At 49.3% G+C, this 19,027-nt stretch overlaps 1 protein-coding gene across 1 annotated transcript; it reads left to right on the forward strand.

The window, feature by feature from the left end:
* The first annotated feature begins 42 nt into the window (after positions 1-42).
* On the forward strand, positions 43-18,711 carry LCMT1 (leucine carboxyl methyltransferase 1). Its single transcript, XM_056503520.1, has 11 exons — positions 43-495; positions 1,428-1,519; positions 2,032-2,153; positions 4,165-4,241; positions 5,040-5,101; positions 11,493-11,595; positions 12,810-12,930; positions 13,680-13,781; positions 14,460-14,551; positions 15,737-15,834; positions 17,931-18,711. The coding sequence occupies exons 1-11, from the start codon at positions 359-361 to the stop codon at positions 17,951-17,953; spliced, it is 1,029 nt and encodes a 342-aa protein (XP_056359495.1). The 5' UTR covers positions 43-358; the 3' UTR covers positions 17,954-18,711.
* The last annotated feature ends 316 nt before the right edge of the window (positions 18,712-19,027 follow it).

Below are 19,027 nucleotides of genomic sequence, written 5' to 3' on the forward strand. Positions count from 1 at the left end.
GTCCGCGGCGCACGTGACCGGAGCCCGGCCCGGATGTCCCGCCCGCAGCGCGAATGGCGCCGCTGCTCGGGGCCGCGGCTCCTCCCGCGCCGCTGTCCCGGTGCCGCCGCGTGCTGCTGGTCTATGAGGGGCAGTCGGACCGCGCTCCCGGGAGGGATCGCCCGTCCGCGGAGAGCCCCAACCCCGCATCCCGCGCTGGTGCCGCGGAGCGGCTCCTGGACTACAGCTCCCGGTTCGCCTTGCGCTGCCGCCGCCGCTTCCTGGGCGGGGCGCTGCGCCCCGCGCGCTCTCATTGGGCGCTGCGCATAGCGATGAGCGCACGGACCAATGGCAGCCGCGCTCCGCCGGGCGCTGCCCAATGAGGGGCGGCGGGGGGCGGGCCATAGCGCGGCGGCAGCGGCCGGGCCCCGCGCGCTCCATGGCGGCCGCTGCCGGCCCCGACGAGGCGGACGAGGCGGTGCGGGGAACCTGCGAGGACGCGTCTGTCTGCAAACGGTACCGGAGCCGGGCCGGGGCGCGCCCGCCGGTGTCGCTCCGCACGGGGCTGGGCAGGGCGGGGGCGAGGCTCGGGCTGTCCCGGTGGCTCCGTGCCTGTGGCCCGGCTGGGGTCCCGCTCGGAGCTGGTCCCGGTGTGTGCGCGGGTGAACCCCCGAGTTGGGGTCGGGACGGGGATGCTCCGAGCACCGGGGATCCGCTCTGCTTCCCGAACCTCCCCCGTGCGCTAAACCCTGCCCGGGCCTTGGCTACAAACCAGCGCCCACAGCTAATGACGCTGGGTGGGTTTTGATATCTCAGCCAAGAACCGTCGGGGTGTTGTGTGTTTTTCACCTTCCTTCTCCCCCTGCAGGACGGGCTCTGCCAGGGGATGAGTTTCATTGCTCTGTTGTGCCTGGATATTAATTTAACCTCTGTTCTTGCTGGTTAGTCGGGCAGATCCTTGGGTGGTTGAGTTTGACTGGAGAGTTTTCCTATTTGGAATCAATTGTAAAACTTGTAAGCTCTGTTAAAACAGAGTAACACTGTGCTAAACTGATGTGTAGGAGCTATGAAACAAGTGTGAACACCTTGTCATATAACTGTGTTGAAGTAAAGCCTGATCTGTGTGTCTGAGGAGCTGGAGACAGACAGTTCATCTTCTGGGTCCCCCCAGGAGGGAATATTTGAGATTTGGGTTTTTGCTCACAAAATTTTGTCCAATAGTGAAGAAGCCATTAAAAAGATGCCTGTTGAATATGGCAACAGTTAAAATTTCTAACTAAATTTTATATTATCTTTTAATTCAAATAGTTCCACACATGGAGCAGGTTTTTAAACCATGTCTGCATGTGCACACCCAGGCCAGAGGGACCTTTCCAGCCTGTGTATCTTTTAGGGTAAATTCTCATGGCCTTATTTCATAATTCTCTCTTTTCCTTGCTGCTGCACAGGTTTGCTGTCAGTGTTGGCTACTGGAAGGACCCTTACATCCAATATTTTGTGAGACAAGCCAAAGAAAGGAAAGCACCTGAGATCAACAGAGGCAAGTTGGAACAGGAGTGGGGATACCTCACCTGTCCTGACAAAACCCCTGCACACTGGGAGGGGAGGGAGTGTGTCAGACAATGAGACAGGGTTTCTTCACAGCAGTAATTCCATGCTGTATTTGATCTTTCAAATATCAATCTGTGAATCAAAACTCTCTTCCTTTGCTTTCTGTGTTCTGAGTGGGCTGTTTCTGTGTGTCCCAGTGTAGAGATCTCCTCAAAGCAGTCAGAAATGTTGGTTTGGCCCAGGACAGTTGGGCCTCTGCAAGTGTAGAATTATTCTGTTGGGCTTGAGCTGGAACTTCACTAAAAATTCTATTTACCCAAGGAGCTGAGTTTTATCAGTGCATGAGGTTTTGTTTGTAATTAGAAAAGAAAACCAAAAGCCCTTAGGTATGTTAAAAAGAGGGCAGTATTCTTCCTACAGACTGCCTAAAGATGTCCATGAGTGTTAAACATGGAGTATTATGTGACAGCAATAACTCCCCAGGGTTTGTGTGTGTTGCAGGTTATTATGCTCGTGTGCACGGGGTCAGTTACCTGATCAAGGCTTTCCTGGAGAAGACAGAGTGCAACTGTCAGATTGTTAATCTTGGGGCTGGCATGGACACCCTGTTCTGGAGACTGAAGGTAATGAGAGCTGCAGGGACAGCCTGGCTGGGGCAGGGGCTGGGAGGCTGCTCTGGGCTCCTCCAGGCTGGCTGTGTCACACAGGGCAGGGGGCAGCTCAGCAGGAGCTCTCACACAATCCCAGGATAGCTGGGCTTGGAAGGGACCTTTGGAGCTCATCCAGACCAGCCCCCTTCCCAGGCAGGGTCACCTGCAGCAGGTGACACAGGAACGTGCCCAGGTGGGTTTGGGATGTCTCCTGAGGAGACTCCACACCTCCCTGGGCAGCTGTTCCAGGCTCTGCCATGTCAGGGCTCTGCTCCTCCCTCTGTCATGAAAGAGGTTCTTCCTCATGTCGGGGTGGAACTTGTTGTGTTTTAGTTTCTGGCCACTGCTCCTGGTCCTGTCACTGAGCAGAGTCTGGCACCATCCTCTGACACCCCTGGTGGGATTTGTATGGATTGAGGGGATCCCCTCTCAGCCTTCCCTTCTCCAGACTGACCAGGCCCAGCTCCTGCAGCCTCTCCTCATCAGAGATGCTCCCAAACCATCTCTGTGGCCTCTGCTGGACCCTCTCCAGCAGCTCCTTGTCTTTCCTGGAGCCCTGCAGCTGTGCCTCACCAGGATGAGAGCAGGAGCAGGGTCACTCCCTGGCCTGCTGCCACACTTTCCCCACTGGGATTCCAGTTGTGAGTTTGTTTATGTAAATCATGGAATCACAGAGTGGTTTGGATTGGAGGGAATCTGGAAAATCATCCAGTCCCACCCTCTGCTGTGGGCAGGGACGCCTTCCTCTGTCCCAGGGTACTCCAAGCCCCATCCAGCCTGGCCTTGGACACTGCCAGGGATCCAGGAGCAGCCAGAGCTGCTGTGGGCAGCCTGTTCCATGTGTGGGAGTGTTTGTGTGTGTGAATTCACAGAAATTCGGTTATTCAGGTGTTTTATGATGGTATCATTCTGTGTGAATTCACCTGTGTGAATTGTCTTCTCATTAGCATTTACATTGCTAATTTTGGGTTCTGGGGGGAAGCCTGAGGAGCATTTTGCTTGGTCACAATTCATTGTATTCCATCAGTGGAAGGGACACAATTCTGATTATTTTTTTTCTGAGATGTGAAGCTTTTATCTTATGTGCATTCCTGTAAAAGCTCTGCCAGTACCCTGTTTTCTAACAGTGATTTTAACAGCTGAAGTGGGGCCTGTAATTCCAATTATTTTTCCTTGCAGAGAGCAGGTGTGGTGTAATGAATGTGCAGAAGCTGGGAGCCAGGTACTGGGGTGTTGAGTGCTCTGAGTGCTGGTTCCAGCTCAGAAACCCACGGGTTGACAGCCAGAACAGGCAGCAGCATCCATCACAAAGGGACTGCTGCACAGGGAGAGCCTTGGCACAGCTTCTCCAGCAGGCTGGGAAATTGTGCCAACATGGCATGAAGAGCTTTCCCCTCTTGTAGTGCAGGCAGGCTGTGCTTGTGCTCTGGCTGTGGGCTGGAGGAGAGCTGGAATGTGGTCACTGCCTGGAAGAACCTGTGCAAAACATTCCTGGTTCTTACCTTGGAAGGCTGTGCTGGAAATCATGGTGAATGCTGTGGCAGTGTCCTGGTGCTGTGCTCTCCCACATCCCCAGAACATGGTTGGAGTGTGTTTGGGGATCTGGTGTTTGGGATCAGAGTCCTTCTCCTCTCAGGACACATCCCAACCCACCCTGGACAGGTTCTGTGCCTGCTCTGGGTGACCCTGCCTGGGGAGGGGTTGGACTGGGTGAGCTCCAAAGTCCCTTCCAACCCCAGCTATCCTCGGATTCTGTGATTACATAAAATGTTAAATAATTTCTTTAATTCTTAGAGAGCATTCTGATGTCTCTCAGCTGCTTTTTGTTGGATTTTAGGGTTTTAAGCTGTGGGACAATATTGTACCACTGTTACAAATGCCAGCATAAGCCAAACCAGATATGTTCTGGATTGGAGGTTCTGTCTTGTCCTGTACAAGTGAAACTTGAATGTCCCTAATTCTAGTGTCTTCCTCCAATTCCCAGGATGAAAATCTTCTCCCTAAAAAATATTTTGAAGTGGATTTTCCAATGATTGTTGCAAGAAAAATCCATAATATCAAGTAAGTGAGAGGCCTGTGTTTAGCTGGCCTGAGAAACTCTGCTGAGTTTCATCTCTGCTGAGAAACTCTGCATGTTCTGGGATGGGAGGGTGGGCAGGCCCTGGCACAGGGTGCCCAGAGCAGCTGTGGCTGCCCCTGGATCCCTGGCAGTGTCCCAGGCTGGGCTGGATGGGGCTTGGGGCAGCCTGGGACAGTGGGAGGTGTCCCTAAACAGGCAGGGGTGGCACTGGGTGGGATTTAATGTCCTTCCCAAACCATTGCAGGGCTGTAAGTAGAATAAAGGTTCATTTTGCAGGCAGGCTCTGCAGGGTCCCAGGCTGGAGAAGGTGATGTGTGATTGCTTTAGGGAGCCCAGCAGAGCTTGCTGTGTGCAGGGAAACTCTCCTGACAATTAGAGGTGATGAAATCTTCTCTTACTGTTGAAGACAGCACTGAATTCCCAGATGTGCCTGTTCAGCTGGAGGCAGAACAGCTGCTGCTGCATGGGAATATCCTGTTGGAATGCATCCATTAAGGCTTGTTGAGGACACTTTATAGAGTACCTGGATTTCTCTTGAAAGATTCTCTCAAAACTTGAATAAATTGTGTATAAAACTCAGCTCCAACTTCACCAACTTCAAACTTGCAAAGGTTTTCCTTTCCAGCAGAGGGCAGAGACATTCCCTCAGCTGCTTTTGGCACACACACACTCACACACAGACACACACACACATATATATATATATGTTAAGAAAAAAATCTAAGCACACTGTTAAACAGGCTTAACTGCTCTGAGATGCTTCTTCCTTCTTCCCACAGATCAAAACCTCCCCTGTCAAAACCAATTATGGAATCCCATTCAGGGGACTCTCTTCTAATAGGTGAGTCATCTTCAAACTCAGTCAGTGATGTACTGCAGCACTTTTAAAACTTTTCTGATCATTTTGTTCTGCTATGTGGGCAGGCTTTTAATGTTTGAAATGGTGTTTGGACAGAGAATTGGGAGGGAAAAGAGGCTTTTTTCTTCTCTTACAGACTCCTGCCCATTTGTTCTGTGTCATGTTAGAAATGTCTTCTCTTTAAATGGTTTTGTTCTGGCAGAAAGTTGTTGGGTTTTTTTCTTTTTCTCTCATATGTAGCTCCTTTTCTGTCACAGGAAAGGAAAAAGTGCTACAGAGAGGCATGGATACTGGATGAAAATATCTGTTGAGTGTTTATCTGCTTTCTGTCTCATTAAGAACACAGATCTTTACATTTAGCAGACTTTCCACAGCAGAAACACAGCCTGCACAGTCCAAGCTCATGAGCCAATGCTGTTTGTTACATTTTGGTATTCAAAGGATAATAATTTCAGGTGGTATGGTGTGATTGTACTGTCTTGATTTCTGACTTTATTATGGAGCAGAAGGTTGTGGATTCCCCATCCCTGGCAGTGTCCAAGGCCAGGCTGGACAGGGTTTGGAGCAGCCTGGGACAGTGGAAGGTGTCCCTGCCATGGCAGGGGTGGCACTGGGTGATCTCTAGGGTCCCTCCCAGCCCAAGCCATTCTATAATTGTGTGTTTGTGTCAGGACTGCACTTGAAAACCTTTTTACTTTTGGACAGTTCCTTGGGTTCCATTGAGTTTGTGTTCTCTGCAGATGCTGAGGTGTTGCAGCTGCCTTGGACAATTTAGGAGGGGCAGTAATTCCACATCCAGCACAGAGCTGCTCTGTGTGAGCAGTGTGACCCTGTGTGCCCACCTGTGTCCCCTTCCATGGGCACAGTGCTAGCCCAGGCCCCTGGCACATTCTGCAGGTTTTATTGCTGCACATGCCTGGCTCTTCACTTCCCAGCCCTGTCCTTTGAAGGGCAGAGTTCTCCCTGTACCCTCAGGCCTCCAAAGATGAAAGCCCAGAGCCCCAGGTGAGAAAAAGGCTCTTGGGGACCGTGGGTCCCAGTCCAGGCAGGCCCTCCTGGGGCACACCTGAGCCCAGGGAGTTCTGCAGTGTCCCAGAGGCACCCCTGGCTCTGTGTTCCTGAAGAGCTGCAGGTACACCTGGAGCAGCAAAACACCTGCAGACCTTGCAGCCTGCACTGCTGTAATCTGTTCACAGCCAGTGAACAGCACTGGGCTGTGCTGGTGAGACTGGTTTCTCTGGAGCTGCTGCTCTGGATCCTTCTCAGTGCTGGGTGTTAAAACTTCAGTCACAACCCTGCTGGTGTAGCTCTGCTGCTCCAAGGTCTTTGGGATGCAGCAGCATGTCCAGGACATGTGGAGGTTTGTGGAATTCCAATTTGAGCTGCCCCCAGGCACAGGTGAGATCCCTGTGAGCTCTGGTTTGAGGATCAATGAGTGGAACTGCTGTGTGAGGGAGTGCCAGCAGAAGAGGTGCTGGAATAAGTGATAAATCAAACAGATGAGCAGAGAGTTCTTACAGATCTAAAGGGTCTTCACTTGACAAGGAATTTACTCAGCTGCTGAGTCTGTGCCCTCTCAGCTGTCTCCAGCTGGAAGGTGGCTGTGACTCAGGTGGGCTCCAGGGGAAATGCAGAGAACCCCAAGGCACTAGGACTGATGTCTGTGCTGAACAAATCACAGGAGCCCTGACAGACACACTTAGTGGAGCACAGGGATCACAGGATGTGTTGAGAAAGAGCCACCATGGCTTTTGGAAAGGTAAGTTGTGCTTCCCAGATCTGTTGGAGCTCTCTAAGCCCACACATCTATTGGAAAAGGACATCAGTACAGTGCTTGGATTTCAAGATGTGTTTTGACTGTGTCCCATGCTAAAGTGTGCCAGAGAAATGGCACAGTGGTTGTGGGGAAGGAATGGTTCTCATATGGATGAGAGCTGGGATGGAGGGCGAGCATATGTTGTTAATTTTTGTTATGGAGGAGATGGAGATCTGTGCTTGAGGGTATGTTGTTGTTCAACACTAAGAAAAAATTGGGAAAATAGTGATTAGTAAGTGGCAGCTTGTTGGCAAATCCAAACTCTGAAGAGTGGTAAAGAACTGTAGAAGTATCTTGTGAAATTAGTGACTTGATGATGATTTCAATGTGGATTAATAGAAAGTGATGCACATGGGGGGAAAAACAGTTTGTGCCTCACATGTAAATGATTATTGCTGCCTTCCTGCAGGATCTGGGTATTAGAATAAATAGATGGATGAAAGCATGAGCTCAGTAATGGTCTAGAAATACAAAGCAATTTTAAGTGTTTTTGAGAAAAAGCTAGAGAACAACTTAAATGCCAGTGTTGGTAGGTGTTTCCTCTCTTAGACTTTTCCCTTTGGAGCTGCTCTTGGCCTCTGGAAGGCTGGGTATCATCCTGGGGAGACCTTTGGTCTGACCTGGTTCTGCTGTTAGGCTGTGCAGTATCCTGGGAATACTCCCTGGCACAGGGGAGCAGCACTGCCAGGTGGGGAAATGTTACACATTTCTGTGGGGATGTGGAGCAGGATTTCAGAATGCTGTCCCTCTCTGTGCCTGCCTCCCCACACCAGTTCACACTTCTGTCTCTGGTGCACCAGCAGTGATTAGTTTAGTTTGTTTGGGATTTTGGTTCTGAGTTGTGCTGGTGTGGATTGACACAATTCAGGTTCTCTCACTGCTTTTCTACTCACCCTGAGTGTTGTGATGGCACAAAGCTGCTGCTGGCACACACCTGTGCTGGCACAGCTTCACTGGCACCAGGGCAGCTGGGCACTGTCCAGCAGGGCCAGGACAGAGCTGGTGCCCAGGAATGCAGGGGGTGACTGGACAGCCCCAGGGACATCCCTGTGGCAACACCCAGACATTGCTCTCCAAGTTCACTGGCACTACCTGGTGGGTGCTGCTCATGCTGGGAGGGCAGCGCTGCACCTCTGTGACCTTGGCAGGTACAAACTGCACCTGGTGAACTGTTCCTTTGTGTGCCTCTCACACCTTCTGTCCTGGGCCAGCTTGGGCCCTTGGTTGTTTCAGCCTCCTCCATCCCCAGACTTCCTTGTGACCCAGTGTGGGTGTCAGGGGGACCTGCAGGGGCTGGCCCTGAGCTTGCAGGACAGGCTGAGTGTGTGGCACTGCCCTGCTGGGCTGGGGGAGAGCAGCATGCAGAGCAGGCTGCAGGGGCTGCTGCTTTGTGAAGCTGCCAGAGAGGTACCTTAGGATGAAAATCCTAATGAAATCACTTTGAGTCAATAGTATCTGCATGCTGTCTCTTGGAAAACCTCCAGGAAATTGTTGCACTAATGTGAGAAGAGAGTAAGAGAGGCAAGTGGCAGAGGAAGAGCTGGGTGTGCCTGGAGGCTGCAGTGCTGCCCCAGCAGCAGGGAGGGCCTGGGGCCTCCCTCCAGCCCTGCAATTGCTTCTCCCAACAGTGCTGGGAGGAAAAGATTCAATGTGCTGAGGTCAAAAGGCAGCTATAAGCAGCTCCTGCTACTGCTCAGTTACTACAAGCTTATCTTGTTCTGTGACAGCGAAATTTGAACCACTTGTGTTGTTACCTCTGTGCCAAAGTCATGGAAAATAAACACACAAGTGTGTGCCCAGGGCAGAGCATTCTCTATTGATTATTCCTGGAGAGCTGAGCCCTGTGCCTGGGCCAGGAGAGCCCGGGTGAGGGCTCGTCCTTCTCCCCTTCTCCATCCCCTCCCTTGTATTTCTCCAATGAAATCTGTGTTTGGTGCTTCTCAAACCTTCATTCCAGCCAAGTACAGAGAGGATCTTTGTACATGGCTGGGTGTAAGCATCACACAAATCTCCAGGACAACCTCACTAAAAACATGAGGTGGTGGTGCCTGGGTAGGGATTAGTGCCCGGAATTTGGGATTTTCAGTGGTCTAAGCCACCAAGTGGCTGTGCCAGCATTAGGGCAGCTGGTCTGAGTCACAGCACTGCAGTAAGAATGAGCAGAGGGGTTTAAACACACACAAAAAATCAATTCAGTTAAAACAAACTCTTGTTTCTCAGAAGAAATCAATGGGGACCACGTGGTCGTGCTGCCAGGCTGGAACTTGATTTTCTTTTCCCAGCTGCCCTATGGATGGGCAGGAATTGTAAAATCCATTTGCAGCAAGGCAGCAGATTGCTCACTTTGATACTGCACAGAATGTCCTGAGTGGGAAGAGACCCACAGGGAACATCCCTGCACAGCACAGCCCCAAGAATCTCCAGCTCTGCAGTAAGGTAGGAGTTGGTGCCAGACCATGGCCCAGCAGTTTTGGGGATGTTTGTGGGTGGATTTCTGTCCTCCAGGCTGGGGACAGTGGCAGTTCCAGCTGTCCCTGCCACTGCCCTGCAGTCAGGGATTGTTTGCTCCCTAAGGGGAAGATGATGGAGCAGTTGAAGTTTGCGTGGTTAAGTCTGATCAGACTGAGAAGGGGGAAATTGAGGTGAGGTACTCAGGAGAAATCCTTCCCTGAGGAGAAATCCTTCCCTGGGAGGGTGGGCAGGCCCTGGCACAGGTTCCCAGAGAGCTGTGGCTGCTCCTGGATCCCTGGAAGTGTCCAAGGCCAGGTTGGAGCAGCCTGGGACAGTGGAAGGTGTCCCTGCCCATGGCAAGGGTGGCACTGCATGGTCCTTATGGTCCCTTCCAATCCAAACCAATTCAGGGTTTTATGACAAAAATATTGAATTAATGTGGTGTGAGCAAAGGCACGTTTACTTCCTCCTTGGAGTCTGTGCTCCATCTCTCCTGGATCACTTAAAAAGTTTTGTGGTTTATTTCTGGCTTTTATTTCTGTTCTTTCTTGCTGTATTTGTGTGTCCAAGGCTCCAGAGCTGGACAGGGAGCTGGCATTAATTCCCTACTAATTGTGGTGGCTGACGCTCGCTGTGCCGTATCCATGGACAGAAACCAAGCCCTATTTAAACACTTCCCTGTGTGTGGTGGGGTTTTTGGGTGGCTTTTTTTGATGCCATTATCATGGCCTTGATGTAATCACTTAAATAGAAGGGTGTGGGAAGTAGTAAAGCTATTACAGAACATGCACATGGAAAAAGGCTTGACTCAAAATGTTGAATCATTCAACATACTGCACAACTTTTTTTTTTTTTTTTTCTCTTTTCTTGCCTTATAACTCTCTTTCTGAACTGTTCCTGATTCCTGGATCTGGTCCCAAGTGTTGCTGGAATGGCAGCTATTGTGGCTAGTGCTACTTTCAAGGAGCTGGTCACTTGAAAACTAAGCAGAGGTTCACTGCTTGATGTGATAATTGGGAAAACCCACACTTATCCCCAGTTTTTTTGTTCCACTCTCCTGAAATGGAAACCCCTTTCATTCTGTCCCTTTAGCCACTTGGATTTACTCGTCTCTTCACTCAGGCTGTGCCAGGGGAGGCTCAGGCTGGACATCAGGAGGGATTTCTCCATGGAAGGGTTGGCCAGGCACTGGAAGGGCTGCCCAGGGAGATTTAGAGTGCCCTCCAGAAAAGCTGAGGCATTCCAGAGCCATCCCAGTGTTCCTGCAGGACTTTGGCTCTGACTGGGTTTGATGGAGCACTTGGGAAGTGCCTCCTGTGGGCACTGGGCTCCTCTGGGTGCATTCATTGCTGCTGGGTGTCAGAATTATTGATGGCAGGGGGCTCTGCTGCTTCCTGCCAGCTGTGCCAGCTGTGCCAGAGGCTCCTTGGCCTCTGGGGTTTGTCCCTCCTTCGTGCTGGGAAGCATCCACAGGAATCCACAGGATTCTGTTTTATCCCAGGGGAATATCTGTTGCTCAGAATACCTTCTCTAATTTGATTCTTTCCTTAAATACCACCACTAAATCATACCAAAAGGCTAAATCATAACATTTTTTTGGCCCCAAGTCTGTGTCTGTTCCCCATATTTATTATATAAATACATATATAGTTAATTTATATAGCTATATCTGATGTTAATATTTGAAATATTGTCACTTAGCTTCATTTTTCAGAAATTGATGTACTTTTGTGTAGTTCCTATGTACATACATTGGGCCATCTAAGAAGACTCTCCAAACAAAACAAAAATCCTGCCTTTAATCTTCCCATTTTTCTTCTCTCTGCATTCCTGGAAACCATGGTAACAGCTGGGATAACCTCTCTGCTTCAGTGTGGCTGCAGAGGGAGAGGAGCTCAGTGCAGGGTCTGCTGGTGATGGAGCTCTGCAAAACACAGCCAGGAAGGGAAAATGCATCTTTTAAAAAAGGAGTTTGCTGCTCACAGTTGGGTGTAACAGACTGAACTTTGGCTCCCAGTTCCTGTGCTCCTGTGTAGTTTTTTTTATTCCCAGCTCCAGCAGCTCTCTCATTGGTACCATTAGTGTCTCCAAATGTTTGCCTTGCAGATTCCCACAGCCTGGACTCCAGTCGGTATTCCATAGTAGGAGCAGATCTCCGCTGCTCAGCAGACCTGGAGGAAAAGCTAAAGAAACATGGCCTGGATGTACAGTAAGATTATAGGGTTTTGAGATATATATTGATATATATAGTAAGATATATAGAGTTCTAATTGGGTTTTTTTTAATGGGGGCTTATGGAAGCCCTTGCTTGTCCAAGGCCAGGTTGGACAGGGCTTGGAGCTGGGATGGTGGAAGGTGTTCCTGCCCATGGCACTGGGTGCTCTCTGATCCCTCCCAACCCAAACCATCCCAGGATTCTGTGATTTCTGAGTTTTATCTCTGTCATTACTTTCTGTGGCCTCCTCTTAACCCCCTGTTGTTCCCTAAACCTTTTGGTTGGACTGCAATGGAGTCCTTGGGCTCTGAATCCCAGAGCTCCACTGGGGTTTTCTCGTTCAGCATGAGGCTTTGGGGGGGCAGGAGTTGAGTTTCTGAGTGGATGATGGACAGACCTTTCAAATGTAAGCAATATAAATAGCAGCGATCTGGCTGGGTGGGAGAGAGCATATGGGGAAGCAGAATGCATCAAATTGCCATTTAATTCTTTACACTTCCATCCTCTGAAATGTTGCCTTGCTTGCCTACATTGCTGCTCCTTGTGGAATTTCTCCTGTTTCTAGTGACTTTTTTTCCCCTTTCATTCCAGCAATTAAAAGCAAACTCAATAATTGTGAAGAAAATCACTTGTGTCGATGTCTATTTTTGTTGTTTTGTGGATGGAGGGGGAAGAGGCAACGTGCAAACTATAGATTACATTTTGTTAGATAATAATATATGAAGATTTGTTTTTACAGATACTGAACAAATTTGTCTAATTAAAATTCTTCTCAGAACTTTTTTTAAAGAGAACTTTTTTTCCAGTTTGTAATTAATGCCTGATTTCGCTGATCTCTACAAGAGTGTGAGCTGTGTGAACAGGGCACAATTGTCCTGCAAAGGGAATTTTAACACACCTCAGTTCCTGCTGTCACAGAATGCACTCTGTTCTGTGCTCAGGGCTGCCTTTGGGGAGGTTGATCCCTAAAATCTCTGGTTCACAACCACAGGAGTCTCCTGTGGTTCATTAATTCTCAGCTGCCAGAAAGCCCAGTTTAGTCAATGTGGTGAAGAGATTTCATTCAATCTTCAGTGTTTAGTTGATAAAAAATGGAGCTCTTTCAGGAAATTCAGGGAACATGAAGTGACTTGCTTGCTCACAATCCTTAGCAGATTTTTCTTGTTCCTTTGCTGGAAATCATGTTCTGCTTTGGTTTTGTTTTGCAGTTTGCCAACGCTGCTGGTGGCCGAGTGTGTGCTGGTTTACATGACCCCCCAGCAGTCTGCAAACCTGCTCAGGTGGGCAGCAAGCACCTTCCCTGTGGCCATGGTTATCAATTATGAGCAGGTAAAAGCAAAGGGGCATTTTTAGACCTGCATTGTTGCCATTAAAATGGCTCTCGTAGGTGGGAGTTGTTGAGGAATGAGAGTGGGCCATGTCCTTTTGTAGAAACAGCAGTTTCTGCTGAATTTCTGTAGTAATGTGTTTTAACTTGGAGCTTGGTTAGCTCATTGTAGAGAAAATGCAGCTATTCTGAAAGACAATTTCTGAACTATGTTGAAGCAAAATAATTGAGACTTAATCCATACGTGGAAAAAACCATAGAATATTGATTTAGCTGAAGCAGAGGGAAAAGCAATGATGCTGAGTGCTGGCTCTGGGTGTATAACATTACATAATTACCTCTGTGTTCTTTGGCAAAGTGGAGCAAAAATCACATCAGCAGGAACTCTGGTTCTCCCTGTGGAAGTAAAGCATTGCCTTGGGGGAGCTGGGTGCCTCCAGGAATCAGTAAGAGGATCTTCCAAGCTGTAAATCACTGCTGGAGAGCTGAAGGAAGTTGCTGAGAGCTGGAAGCAGAGGCAGTTCTGGTGCCCATGAGGGCAGTGGCAGTGTCCCCTGGCACTGGGGCTGCTCCTGAGGAGGAGGAGGAGGCAGTGGGGAGTGAGAGCTGCTGTGAGGATGTGCCACTCCCTGACATCCTGAGCATTTTGTGACTTAGGCAATCACAGGGTTTGAGCAGGCTCCTGCTTTTCCCCATGGTTCTGCTGTGGTGGGCAGGGGGAAGGAACCCTTTTGTCTCTTGTGTCCCCAAGGTGAACATGGGGGATCGCTTCGGGCAGATCATGATCGAGAACCTGCAGCGCCGGCAGTGCAACCTGGCTGGGGTGGAGCTCTGCAGCTCCCTGGACTCCCAGGTGAGGCCACAGAGCTGGGGGGCTGAGACTGGGCTTTGCCAACCTGGCTCTGAGTTCTGAGTGTGCCCTGTGGGGCTCAGCAGGGAGCAGGGCAGCGTGGGGCAGTCTCTGAGCCCTCTGTTGGGGGCATGGTTTGGAGTGGAAGGGGCTGGAGAGACCATCCAGTGCCACCCCTGCCATGGCAGGGACACCTTCCACTGTCCCAAGGTGCTCCAAGCCCCATCCAACCTGGTCTTGGGCACTGCCAGGGGCAGCCACAGCTTCTCTGGGCACCCTGTGCCAGGGCCTGCCCACCCTCTCAGGGAACAGTTCCTGCCCAGAATCCCATCCAGCCCTGCCCTCTGGCAGTGGAAGCCATTCCCTGTGTCCTCTCCCTCCATTCCTTGTAAACAGTCTCTCCACGTTTCTTGTTGGCTCCTTCAGGTCCTGGCAGGTCACAGTTAGGTCACCCCAGAGCTTGTCTTTGATAGCTGAATGTCAGTGGTTGCACAAAACCTCCTGGTCAGAGCCCAGCCCTGCCTGGCCCTGCAGAGATCAGCAGCAGACATTTAGAGAAGAGCTTGGGAGCTCTTCAGAGGACAGGTCAATCAGCTGCCCAGTGAAATCCTGAGGGGAAGAAGCTGTGCTCTGGATTTTCCCTGGAATGCTGTCAGAGCTGTGCTGCCCTTTGTTTTCCAGAGGGAGCGACTGCTGGCGAATGGCTGGGAGGACGCCCGTGCCATCGATATGATGAAGGTGTACAGCTTCCTGCCACAGGCTGATGTCAGAAGGTACCACCTGGGACCCCAGAGTCATCCTCAGATGCCATTTCTGGCTCTTTCCCATCCATGTGTCCCTGGTGTGACAGGAGGCTGCAGGCAGGTGCTGCCCAGGGAGACACAAATTCCTGAGCCTGAAGCTCTGCAGAGCCTCCAGGGTAGTGCCTGCATTGATGATCCAGAGGGTGAACGCTGCCAGGAGCAGACTGGAAGTAGTGATGGCTTATTTGGGTGTGACAGAAGGCATCTCATGACAGAAATTTGCAGATGGAAGATGCTGCAAAGATTCTGTGTTGACTTTTTGTGGTCCCCAAGATGTTCCTTGTGAAAATTTTGCCTGGGGTTAAACCACGACACGTTGAAATCATGAGGGGGAGACTGCTGGGTCTGCAAACCTCAGAGCACAGAGCAGGGACTAAAGGCTATTAACAGTCACTAATCTGCATGGATTTTGTTAACATTTCTGCATTAAATGCTAAACAGTGGGAAATTTTAAGGAATAACTTCTTAGGGATATAATGTGAAATGTGAATTGCTGTGAGTCATTCATAGCTGGAATTAGCTGAGCAAGTTACCTTGGTCAAAATATTCCTGTATGGGGGTTTCTCAAAGCCTGGAACTGAACAGGTGAGAGTAGCAATCAGAGGTGGTTTAAATAGGAACAGGGATGTGTGGTGGGACCATATGGCACTGGTGGAGACACAGAGCTCGTGCTTTCTCTGCAGCATTTTTGGCTACCTTGGATCTGTTCAGCTCCTTGCACTTGTTCCACATGCCAGGAAACAGGGTTATGTAAACTCTGTCCTCCAGTATCAGTGAGGAAAATGCTTTTTCTTTAGAAAAGTCTTTCCCAGAGTGTTCCTCTGCAGCCCTTCACACCTGGGAGTGCATTTAGGAACTTTTGCCCCTTTAGATCCTCAGCAGCAGCCCAGGTATTGTGAGGAGTTACACAGATGAGCCCTGGAACAGGGAATTGCAGGGATGAAGAGTTGAAAGCCTGTGTGTCACTTGTTCCATGCATTGACAGGGATGAGAGCAGTGGTGGCATCATGGATAATTACCTGTAATTATTCTAATTATTCCCTGGAGGGGTAACTGCCTTTCTGGCCATGGTTTTCACTCCCATGGAGTGAACAGTTCAGTAACAATTCTGCTGAGAGTCCAGCTCAAATCCTGACTATTCTTTTATCCCTACAGAATAGAAGCCCTTGAATTCCTGGATGAAAAGGAACTGTTTGAACAACTGATGCAGCACTACTGCATCTGCTGGGCTTCCAAGGACAGCAGCAACCTGGGTAAGGCTCTCCAGCACCTGGGGGTGATCCTGCCCTGGAAATGTCCTGTGGGAGGGCTGGGATGTCACACCAGCTGTACTCAGAGGTCCAGAAACACCTCCCAGCTGGGGATTGTCCCTCCACAGCCTTTGGGGGCTTTATGGGCATCCAAGGGGGAGCCTGTCCAGTAGAGGGGAGCTGGAATTTTTCCTCCAGAAGATGCCGTATGGGTTACTTTAAATAACAGCCTGCTTTATCCCATCAGTGCTAATTGAAAGGTTTACAAATCCCATGCATGGGAAGTGCCATATGGGCACATGGTATATGAAGGCACAGTGTCCTGACAACACAAAAATAAATTTGTATTACTTATCCCAGGCTTCTCTGCACTGTCCCCATTTGCAGCCATCTGACACTGAAGTTTTCCACACTGCTTTCTCCCTGGGGAAAAATATTCCCTCTGACATGAACTTTTATACATGTTCCTTTTGTTCTTAAAATTCTGTCTCTTCTGGGCTGGAATTTCTGTGAAAGAGAGAGACTTGATTTAGGCTTTCTCTAGCATTTGGATGTTGCTGCTGTTCAAGAAGTGATAAAATGAGGGGAATTTTTTGGCTGGAGGATGGATGGCCACAGCCTGTGTCTGCCCAGATTAGGACAGCTCTGTTGCAGTCACACTTTGTCTCAACTTGTGGCTGCAATTTCAGGGACTTCAGTCTTTCCAGAAAACCTCTGCCTGCCACTTGTATAATTTCTTCATCCTCTCTGCCCTTTCCCTGCTCCTGACAGAGTACCAAGAGCAGATTTTATTGCTGTTATTTTATTGACTGCTCCTCAGCAAATGGGAATAGATTTGGTCTCTGCAGCCTGGTTGGGCAGCAAAGCCTCTGACAGCTGGTAATAAGAAATTTTGATATAAAAGCTGGTAAAAGGAGCTCTTCAGTACCCCATTGCTGCTGCTGTGACTGAGCTGCTGCCTTGTGGTGGTGCTCTCCTGAATCCTGCAGAGTTCTGAGCCCAAAACCCATGTTCTGCACTGGATTTCTTCAGGCTAAAAAGTGGTGACTAAAACAACTTATTTTTAGAGGAGCTAAGGCCCAAAAGTTCCCCTGTTCATAGCAGCCCCTGTTTTGAGGATCTGTGCTGGGATTAGAGAAGGATTTAGGACAGTTTGGGGTGCTGATCTTGAGGGATGCAGGTGTCTTGGTTTAAAGAGAGGTGTCTGCTAGGGAAGGCAGTGGATTGGAGAATGTAAACCTTCTCCCTCAGATTTATTTACATTTTGAAATTAAGGGGCTCTCAGGCAAAGATAGGAGGATAGAAATAGCAGTTCTTTACTAGTATGTATAACAAGGCAAATAAAACAACAACAGCTATGGGATTATAACAAACAGAACCAGGGACTCTGTGCCAGCCTGTTTGGCTGAGACAGGAAGGGATGGAGGGGAGACTTTGCTTCACAAAGCTCTGGGGCAGAGCCAGCAGCTGCCCCTGCCTCCTTTTACCTGGGCCCAGCCAAACCTTTGTTTTCTCAAGTACCCATCAGTACCAGCAGTTTCCCAGCAACTCATGGGAAAAATTTCATAGGTAAGAAGGAGCAAAAGAAAAACCTAACCTCCACCAGCAAGGTGTCTTCAAAGTTACAAAAGACAGTGATCTCAGAGGTGATAATCAACTGTCCAATGGACATGGCATGGATATGCCTTAATCTAAGGCAGGGTTGTTTTATCCACTGTGAATCTACTACCCTCATTAGTGGCATTTTCCCCTGCTTTGTCTTCATGATTTCATGGGCAGACCCTGAGGTTCCTTCTGCCATGAATAGCTCCAGAGCTCCTGCAAATTGACTTCCTCAAATTAATTGCTGCATCACAATCAAAAAAAGGGTTAAAAAAGTACAGCCCAACCTTTTCCTACTTTCCTCACACCAAATCCCTTTTGTTTAAATTTTTTAAAAATGAAACAAACTCTCAAAGCATCTTTCTTGTTGTATATAACTGAGCTGGTTTCAGTGAGGGGAGGGTAAGAATAAATATATATATATAAATATGTATATATAAATATGTATATATAAATAAATAATTTCTTCCCCCAAATCCCTCTTTCTCTTCACACAGGTCTGGCAAACATTGACTTCTGAGTGCTGCAGGGAGGGGAGCCCTGGGAGCCCTGTGACTGCCTTGGCTCAGGCAGGACGTGGAAGGGATGGGATTTGCAGGAGGCAGCCCTGGGCTGTGGCTGGGACAGCTCCTGCTGCTGCTGCTGGCACAGGCCTGGTGCCTTTGGGTGCTTCCAAGGAATATTTTTTGTCAGCAGGACTTGCACAAGGTGTCAGTAACTCCTGTTTCAAGCTTGCCTTCCTTAGTTTCAAACTGACAGTGAAGTGTTCTTGGATTCTTTGGTTTCCCTGTCTGTGTTTTTGTGGATGTGTAACAGTGTTTGTGACACAGCCTGGGGAGCTGCAGCACTGGCTGAGCAGGGAGGGAATTCTGTGCATTTTTGTTCTGTTCAGGTCTCATTTGGATGAAGTGTCACTGTGTTGGCCTCTCCAGGCTTCAGTGCCATGCAAGGTTGTCACTGCTGGGTGCTCTTGGAGGGGAAGGGGAAGGGGAAGGAGAGCCCTGACTGTGTTCACTGAGGTACAAGGAACTGGAAAATAAACTCAATTTAACTGGGAAGGGCTTAGCTTGTGGTTTCAGCACTGGGATGCTGAAGAAAGAAATTAATCTCAATTTGCACTGCTTTTGGTAGTATCTTTACACCAGTTCCTCCTTCTCTCTTTCCCCTTAAAAGAAGCAAAACAAAACCCCAACAGCAATGAAAGCCCTTGTCCTGTTGTTTGAAATTGAATCTTGCAACCTTCCTATGAGAAAAATAATAAATGTTTAGTATTTATAATTTGTCTCATTTTACTTGCTAGAAATGAGCGGTTTCTATCTGGTTTTGTGACATTTTTTCTCTCACCCAATTTCTCACCCAGGAGTATTTTTTTAAAGCAGCTGCTGGCAGGCCCAGGAAAGCTGTGGCTGCCCCTGGAAGTGCCCAAGGCCAGGCTGGACAGGGCTTGGGGCAGCCTGGGACAGTGGAAGTGTCCCTGCCTGTGGCAGGGATGGGCTTTGAGGTCCCTTCAACCCAAATATTCTCCTGTGAAATGACCTTTCCTTCAGGGATTAACAATGAACCCAAACCCCAGCCCCAGCCCCACAGCCCCTCT

Source organism: Oenanthe melanoleuca, chromosome 14 (assembly GCF_029582105.1).
Source record: "Oenanthe melanoleuca isolate GR-GAL-2019-014 chromosome 14, OMel1.0, whole genome shotgun sequence".
Classification (NCBI taxonomy): domain Eukaryota; kingdom Metazoa; phylum Chordata; class Aves; order Passeriformes; family Muscicapidae; genus Oenanthe; species Oenanthe melanoleuca.

Excerpts from the sequence above, each read along its gene's own strand:
- LCMT1 (XM_056503520.1), top strand. The coding sequence starts at position 359 with ATGAGGGGCGGCGGGGGGCGGGCCATAGCGCGGCGGCAGCGGCCGGGC. Across the intron at positions 11,596-12,809 it reads AAACATGGCCTGGATGTACA|TTTGCCAACGCTGCTGGTGG; the intron begins GTAAGATTATAG and ends TTTGTTTTGCAG. Across the intron at positions 15,835-17,930 it reads CAAGGACAGCAGCAACCTGG|GTCTGGCAAACATTGACTTC; the intron begins GTAAGGCTCTCC and ends CTCTTCACACAG.